Raw genomic sequence first — 8841 nt, 5'->3', positions numbered from 1 at the left:
AGGAAACTTTGCTGTTTGTAAGTCGCCATAATAGACGCAGTCCATTGGCTTTCTGTGGCCGCCTTCCAATAGAGGCCGAGAACAGGCTGTCTTGTTTTGCAGCTTCCTCTGTGTGCCCACAAATGCGGTGCTCCTTTCTAGTTTGGTTTCTCTTTGTTTGTTTGTGTCACTCTGTTCTGTTTTACAGTTTACTGCCATCATCATACAAATACAGGATTATGCAAGGTCGATCTGAAAGATAAGAGAGAGTAAGACTAAGTATAAGATCAATAAAAGCAAAGACCTTTTCTCCAACGTAATCCTCACTGGTATATTTTTAGAATTAGGCCACTCGGGTCCTGGTCCTTCAGTCATCCTAACAATGTTCCCTCTGCAGAATATGAACACAGGCAAATCAGAAGGCTACATCAGACACTTGGTTTGGATCTCTGCTGTGAATCTTGGCATAGAAAGTTAAGAAATACAAGTGAAGACAAATATCACAGCACAAATATTAGCTTTGTTCCGTGTTCGACTGTGCAACGTGCTGGGGCACGAGTTCGCCTGGATTTAACCTTTTTACTGTTGACACTGTTTGTTTACTTATAAAGTTGACATGCCAGTACTGAAAAGCTGCAGCAGACACTTTTGGTGCATAAAGAGATCGACTGTCTTGTTTAATTTTGAGACTTCACAGATGGAGTGGCCCAGGATGGCTGGGACCATCTCCAGGCCTCCTTCCACTGAACTGGATATGCAGGTACTAAAAAGGATTCATGGATGGATTTCAAGCTGCAAGTTTTGGTAATGTTTGGTAATGCTGGGTTGTCCAAAAAGTACAAAACAGAGGTCCAGTACAGACACCTCCACATGACCTATAGACTGCTGTAAGGTTCATAATGACTGTACCTTTCTATCTGAATTACTGGTTATAAACAGCTTCTGCTCTTTTGTTCACATTCCATTTATTTGCAACTGCACTACTCAGCAGAAGCTCCCTTAGGCAAGCGGCCTTGTAATTTCTTTAAGCAGCTGTGGCGACCCCTTATGGATGAAGGAGCAGCCAAGGAATACTTCTCCAGGCTTCTTGAAGGACAATCAAAGCTCTTCTTTGGATGTTGGCTGCCTTTTGTTCCCACACTGCCTCAGTAATGCTGAGGTCTGGGCTCTGGGGAGGCCAATCCATGGCTGACCGTGGCCTACTGCTGCCTTTTCTCACTGTTCTTTAAGAATAGCTTCATTTCTGCTCATTTCTGATGAGGCTTCTGGTCCAGTGTCGGGCCTTTGCTGGATTTTTTTCCCTGTTTTTTAAGGATATGACTTTCAGATAATTTCAAATGCTGTAGCTAGATTTTTTAAAATTTTATTTTAGATGTGCTACTTTTGTCCAGTTTCCTGCCCATTTTTAAGGACACACTGCACTTCATGCCAAGATGTACCAAGTTGTTGTGTCAATATCTCAACTATTATAGGCTCAAAACTTTGACACAGTATTATAATCACACTTTCAAGTACTGAAAGTGTGATTATCCAAACAATAAATATTTTGTAGATGGTTTTCTGAATATTTTAAAATGACTTCTCCTCGCCTCAGATATTCATTTTGTGTGTCTCTATAATGCATCATTAGAGACGACACAAAAATACCAAGCACGAAGCTTTAATCTTAACGTTTCATTAGGCTGACAGTTCATTTATCTCCTCTAGCGTCTCCTCCAGTCTGCCTCAGTCTAATGACTTCTTTCCTCTGTTGTACATTAGTCTTTCTCCCGGTGACTCCGCATCTGGATGAAATAGACAGACATCATTACAGCATGCTGTTGTGAAAGGACTGGGCCATGTTCTGTAAAGGATTAAAGGCAGACTTGACACCTTTCAGAACAGTTTCCTCTAGGAGAGGATTTACTGTGCTCATTCTGGTAAAACCTGAAAAGAATATTAAGTTCTTCTTCCTTTTTAAGAAGTTATCTCTGATCTGAGGGCGCCGGGTGCTTTCTTGCACTGCAGACAGTGTTTTCCTTTTTTTTTGGCTACAAGCAGTCCACTGGAAAAACAAGCACTTGTTCCGGAGGGTTTTGTCAAGTGTTTGTTCTCCTGAAAGTGGAACATGAGTTTGAGAGTGCGCATTAAGGCTGGTTGCCGGGTAGATTTGAAGCCTTCTCTGCATGGGCTGTCCATAGAGAGAGAATCTGGTCAACACTGCACAGGTGGAAAATAGCTACAGCAAAGAGACTCGCACTAAAGACACTTTAGATGCTTCTTTTTGGGTGGCTAAAGGTCCCTCTGTCACTCTAAAGAATAAAGTAAATGCAAACATTTGCACATTTGTCGATTAAACATTTAAGGGTTAGGGAGTGATGCTGTCACTGCTTTAAAACTTCTTTCTTTTTGCTTTTCTGTTATCATCACTTTAGTCATTAATGTAAGTGATCTAGAGCTTCGTACATCTCATTTTTAGTCTTTTATTGGGTCATTACAAAAATGACCTATAGATCCCATTATCTCAGACTCCTCTGGGTGTTGGCAGAAACGAGACGCTGATAATCAAACTGTTTCTTTTTAATAAAATTAATTTCAGACTCACCAGGCTAGTAAAGGTGTCAACATAGCAATATATCTAAAACGATCTCTCCCCGCATGACGTCACATTTAGTTTCATTTTTTCAATATATTCTACATTTATATCCTCAAAAATTGATATGGAGCAAATTAACTACTAATAACCTCTTTCAGTGGGTTCAGACGCTGTAGAAACCTTGGCTGTGTTATTTGCACTACTGATTAATCATGAAGCTGCTTTTGTTTTCAGGGTGCACTGTGTCACGACAGGCAGTGGTCGAAGCTCTGTCCTTCTAATTGGACACCTTCTCTTTATACAGACAAAAATGTCAATCTGCAGCTCTCATTTAACTTTTAACGTCCCCATAATTTGGTCCTTATCTTTGAAAAGACCAAATGGTTGTTATTTTTGAATGCAAGAAATTCTGAATGTGGTAGTTTGTTCTCATAATAACAACCTAACAGAGAGAAGGCAACACTAGGAGTCATTTGGGTTGGGAAAAAAAAGAACTTACTTTATATATTTTTCACTATTTACAAGAAACAAAATTTCGGTAAGAATTTTCTCACAATATATTACAGGGAAGTTATTTTTTGGGCAGGCCCTAGCTCCACTATCAAGCCTTTATATGTAGTACATATATCACTATGCCTTAAGATTCAGACTAGACACACCATTGCCATCTATACAACAAAAACACCAATGAGGAGGATTTAACATCTGGAAGCATCTTAAAGCTATTTTAACAAATCTCCCCTCCGACCCACCAGCTGTCCTGGAATGTTAGCAGCTATTAACTAAAACACAGAAATGGCTCATCCTGCAAGCACAAAAAATACCTTTTTTTGTTCTTTTTCTGTGCTTTCTGAGGTGTTTTAAATAAATAAAATGTTAATGATGATGAAGTTACATCTTGCACCACTTTTCATTTCCACAGTTAGCGGAGAGGCACTTAATAAATGTTTCTATTCAGGTCATTAGGCCTCATTCTGCACATCAGAACACCAGAGTCTCTATCAGTACAGTATCCCCTCAGGTTCTAGTAATAAATACTTCTTCATGGATAATGGCAGAGGCAGCTGTGCTACTCCTCTGTCACAGAAACTGCCCAGGGCAGCTCTGATGGCACATCTGGAGAGGTGAAGCAGACTGCGAGGAGCGTCGGTGCAAACAGCAAACAGGGAGTCGTAGAAGTCTTTATGGCGCTGAGGAGACAAAAAGAAACAGACGCTTTTGTTTAACTTCAATGAGAGGGCACACTCAGTCATATTCAGCTAATGTAAGCTGAATTTAAAGGGGCAACACACTAATTAACAGTTGAGAGACATCATATAGCTTTGAATTTGTTCATCTATAAATATTTCATCTTTTAACATTCTTTTCAGTTTTTACAATTTTTTAAATTATAAATGAGATTTCTTACACAGGATTACGTTTTTTCCTTTTTAATTTCAGTCAGTGTGTGTGTATTGTATTTAAAGAAAACAGTCTTTATCAGCTCTACCTTGTAGCAGTCATCAGGAAGAGCAGCTCTCCACTTCCTTGTGGGTTTTAAACTGCTATAGGAGTTAACCAAGATTTCTACAACTCTGGGGTAGTCATGGCAGTTCTGGAACACCTGTGCAAAACATTAAAGACTTTGTGGTTAAACATATAGTATAACGCAGATTATTTCAGCACAAACCCACATCATCATCTTCTCTACCTTGTGGAACTGTGGTGGGTAAATCCGTGCTGCATTGTAGTTGAGCAGCAGCTGAAAGCAGAGGTCTGGTATGGCCATAGGCCTGACTTCCGTCACTTTAAGGAGATACTGAATGGGAGAACAGCCGTTGATGTCCATGGCTCGAGAATCTGCCCCAGCCTCCAGCAGCATCTTTATCAGGACGTGATCGCAGTTCCAGGCAGCTTTGTGAAGAGCTGTTTTGTGGTCTGCCTCCTGAATGTTGGGATCTGCAACAGAAATCAAATCTGAAACATTGCAGTGGAAGTAAAGGGGGGGGGGGGGGGGTTAAAGTCAAAGTCAAGGAAACCTATCTAGAACGTCTTACCAGCTTGATAGTCCAGCAGGAGGCGACAGACTAGATGATGGTCTTGGCTGTAGGTTTGCTCCTTAGTGTCAAAAGCCCAGAAGGCTGCAGTCATCAGAGGAGTCTCCTGCAGAGAGTTCACTGCATTCACAGATGCTCCATGAGCCAAATAGAGAGCCACCAGCTCCGGAACACCGAATCTGGCTGCCGTGTGTAGAGGTGTGTCCTCTTCGTTGTTGTGGCTTGCTTTGTTGACTTTTGCACCTCCATGAGAGGGAAAAATACATTTGGTTGTTGTTTTAGTGGTTTCTGCAGTGATTGTATTTGTGCTTCTACCCGTGCCTTCTCACCTTTGAGGATAAGTTGCTTGGCACACTCTATAGACTCTTGGGTAATGCAGTAGTGCAGCGGCGTGTGCCCGCTCAGAGACAGGCTGTTGACCTTTGCCCCGTGAGCCAAAAGCAAGGGCACACAGTCTCCATTGGACACCTCGCAGGCCACGTGCAGAGGCGTCTTCCCATTGGGCATCTGATTGACAGCTGCGCCTTTCTGAAGGAGTACCAGCGCTGTCTCCACAGCATTGTACATTACACATACATGGATACCCATGGCCCAGGACTTTTCCAGTTTGTAGCCAGGTAGCCAGTATCCTAAAAGAGATCAGAAAAGTAGGAAGTAACTTTCAGCAACAGTAAAGTTTTTGTACTTTTAATTCTTCATAATTACAGCAGTTTCATCTAAGTGCTTTGTAATGTTTGAGTTACACACACACAATCCAATATATTGCATTAAAGTGTGTGCAATAATCCATCCTATGTACTATGGTTCTATGGAAGTTTTGCACCACCTAGTGGTCAACTTACCGGACTGCTTACCAACAATGGAGAAGTGTGAGAAATCTCACGATCTGCATTTATACTCAGCACACACACACACTCACAAACACACACAGTTTTCCTGCACCTTGTTTGTACGAGGCGAGGACCATGCTGGGATCTTCCACCTCCAACACAACGTCAATGTCTAGTTTGCTGGTTTGTAAAATCTCAAGGACTTCCTGTGCGTTGTTGGTCTGCAAGGCCTCCAGGAACCGTTGCTTCAGCTGTTTTTCAGCCAGTTTTCTGGGACTCAAATCCTCCATGAAATCTCTGTGCAAAGGCCCTAACGCTGCCAAATCGTCTGGCTTAGACGCTAATATTGTCCATAAAGCACGGAGTATGTTGGAAAGCAACGCACAAATGTTGACAATGAAGGATTCCAGCATACCAACCATTGCAACAACTCCATCAGCCCGGCCATAGGAGTTGCATAGAGAAAGAAGACAAACATAAAGCAGATGAAGAGGGGCAACAAGTGACAGCAGTGCGTCGTCACTGGGAGAAAATAGTCCTGGAGAGAAATTAGGATGAATATAAATAGAAAGCATAGAGGGTGGGATGGGAAAGCTAAAGCTGGCTGACTCTAGACCAGTTAGTGTGCTGGGGGGTGTCCAGTGACAGAAGGGCATTGTATTGTATCCCTTCTATCAGTGGATGTGGTAAAAAATAATCAGCTTTATGAACCTGAGAGAAAAAAAACAACTCTAATATTTTTATGTGTGTGTCTGACTGAATAGGACACATGCAGAAGAAGAAAAAAGAAGAAGAAACAAAAGCAAACTGTGGACAGTGGCTGCACATTTTATTCAGTGTGACAGGTAGCTGCCCTTTCAAAGTTTTCAGAATCTGACAGCAAGGCAATGACAAAAAAAGGAGGAGGAGGAGAATAAGCACAGCTTTTTTAAAAGTGAAAGCATGGCTAGCAGTTTGTGGCAAATATCTTTTTGCTATCCCTACATACATAAAAAGAAAAAACCTTCCAGACATGATTCATCTGTGTCTCTGCCCGCCGGGAGCACTGAGGTCCCATGTATACGATGGTTTCATCACGCCTGGCAAGATCGGTCAAGCACATAGAAAAGATCTGGAATCCCGTATTTAGCTCAGGTCTGACCTTTAAGCATCCTCAGCCCTCTGGAAAACTGCGCACCCACATTGACACAATACAAAACAAGGCTTCTTTAGGACTCTTACAGCATATTGCTTTCAGTGTTTAACTATACATACAAAAGAGTCTGCTGACTGGTTTGTCAGGGTGTGTGTGGAGGGGTATTAATAGAAGGATTCAAGTGTTACAAAACATTTCATGAGAATACATCATGAGCAGTTTATTAGAGTAGCACGGGAGCAGCACTATGGTGGTATTAGAGGAAAACCACAAGCACAATGGGACTATACTACTGACTTTTTTCTCTCGTTGCAATATCGACCTTTAAATCCTTCATTTGATAACAGCCATTTGAATTGAAATCACTTTCTGATCATGTTTGGCAAAAGTAGGTAATCATACAATTCTGGATAAATAATTATTAAATGTTAATAATCCTCTTATTTCGTTATCATAAACAATAGTACACTGCTTCATTAAATACAGAAATAAATAAATAATAACACAATCTACTATCATGTATACCCGCACTGATACCCCATCTATTCTTCTCAGCCTGTTAGCAGCACACCAGACAGGGTCATTAAGATAAAGATATCATCACAGCTGCCTGTATATCTCTCATGGTGTCTCTACATTTAATGTAAACCTATAAAATAATTCCTGGGAATGATAAAGAAGTAACACAGGCAAAATGTCTCTCGGTGAGCTTTGAAATCTTAAAATAAATCGTTCCAACAATGATGAACCAATTTCAGAATAAAGTCCAAAATATATTCCGGCTGTAAAGTTCAATTCCACTGTAACATCAAAGTTTTAGGTGAGATCATCTTTAAGGACAGCTTCTGCACTTTAGGTGTCGCACAAAGCATCTTTATGGCAGCATTACAAAATGTTATTTTCAGGACATTCCAGAGAAATCTGCATGACAAAGCATCGGAGATAATAAAATGACACGAATGAGGACGTCGTTTAGTCTATCGTATGTGTCCTGACGCTTGCACAGAAGAGGGCAGAGTTTGGAAAAATTCTACTAAGCTGAAATTTCTAAAGGCAGCGGCAGGTATTACTTTGTTACTGAGAGAATATAAAAAGAGGTCAAAAGCAGGTTACAAGGGGGAGTCAAAGCAACATTATGCATTTAAGCAAGAAGTTTCATTTTTAGCAACTTTTCTGTTTTTTGTGGTTCGGGTTAGGTAAGTTACAAATGTAATAATTACACAGTACCTGAAATCTCTATTAGAACAAGTCCAGTCAGTTTAGTATGTCTTCATCATTTATACTTTAAACGGCTTGAGTATGGTACATGTATACGGTAAGGGGCACTGTAAGCCAGTACGCAGGTCAAATTTACAGTGGTTGCACTTCCAGTGTTCTTACAAGAAATCAAAGCGCTCGTTTCTCCCGGCGAATCTTTAATTTCCAGTTCAATTCCTTTAGGGAAGTTCCAGTGTTGCCTTATTCAGTAGTGAAAGTAAGCAGCATGGGGACACCTGGTGGTGGGAGATGAACACTGCCTCATGTAATCCAACACAAAGACCTGAACTGTATGTGCTTCGTAAAAGCCACAAAGAGATTCCGCTGATCTTTAGATTTGAGCAGGATATACATAAGTCTATTGAAATGGCACATCATCTACATCCTTATTTATCACTGTACATGTACATGTCTATGTCTAAAGGTGCTATGATGGGTAAGAGAAGTCTCTGGAGATGATGTGGTAGGTTACAGAGATAAACTTTTCACAGGCGCACTCTGGATATGAATAAATAAAACCAATTTACAGCTATAAACAGCAAAACAGAATCCATAAATTCTGGCTAAAAACACAGGATGGGTGTAAAATGAGGCAAATGAAGGGCACCATTCTGTTATCCAACTGATCCTTTTGGTTTCGTTTGGTTGGTGAAAAGGTCACTCAACAACAACTGACAGCTGGGTGTGGAGCTCCACCTTTCAGAACTACTGAACTACTGAGCGGGCGTCCCTCGGGGTTCATTTGTGGGGCCTGCTGACGTTCTGTTCTGCGAGATGCTACTTGATGTGGTGCTACAGTAAAGCGGGAGGTAATCTGGGGGCTCGTTTCACTCCGCCGCACTTTCTTTACGTGCATCTTTCTGCTGCTGCTCCAGCTCTCTCTTCCGCAGCTTTTCGCGCTGTTTCTCCATCTTTTCTTGGTTCCTCTTGGCCTTTTCCATCATAACTTTAAGGTCTTTGATCTTCTTCTTGATCAGTGTTCGATCCTGGGAAGAAGTGACCCCAAGAGCCTGAAACAAATTAGCAAAA

At 41.3% G+C, this 8841-nt stretch overlaps 2 protein-coding genes across 8 annotated transcripts in view; both read right to left on the bottom strand.

Moving 5' to 3' along the window:
* Positions 1–2517: 2517 nt before the first annotated feature.
* asb4 (ankyrin repeat and SOCS box containing 4) lies at positions 2518–6140 on the bottom strand. Its single transcript, XM_040020529.1, has 6 exons — positions 5533–6140; positions 4920–5219; positions 4591–4833; positions 4245–4492; positions 4044–4157; positions 2518–3744 (listed from the first exon to the last, which is right to left on the bottom strand). The coding sequence occupies exons 1-6, from the start codon at positions 6074–6076 to the stop codon at positions 3556–3558; spliced, it is 1638 nt and encodes a 545-aa protein (XP_039876463.1). The 5' UTR covers positions 6077–6140; the 3' UTR covers positions 2518–3555.
* A 599-nt stretch (positions 6141–6739) lies between these two features.
* The window catches only part of ppp1r9a (protein phosphatase 1, regulatory subunit 9A), a 50275-nt gene continuing 48173 nt past the window's right edge, over positions 6740–8841 (bottom strand). For all 7 annotated transcript variants that reach the window (XM_040020508.1, XM_040020509.1, XM_040020507.1 and 4 more), the window contains one exon: positions 6740–8822. In XM_040020508.1, coding sequence (XP_039876442.1) covers positions 8640–8822 — 183 coding nt within the window. In that variant the 3' untranslated portion in view covers positions 6740–8639. The remainder of the gene's footprint in view (positions 8823–8841) is intronic.

This window comes from Simochromis diagramma, unplaced genomic scaffold, assembly GCF_900408965.1.
Source record: "Simochromis diagramma unplaced genomic scaffold, fSimDia1.1 OVJJ01000753.1, whole genome shotgun sequence".
In the NCBI taxonomy this organism is placed as follows: Eukaryota; Metazoa; Chordata; class Actinopteri; order Cichliformes; family Cichlidae; genus Simochromis; species Simochromis diagramma.
This window is presented reverse-complemented; position numbering and strand designations above follow the sequence as displayed.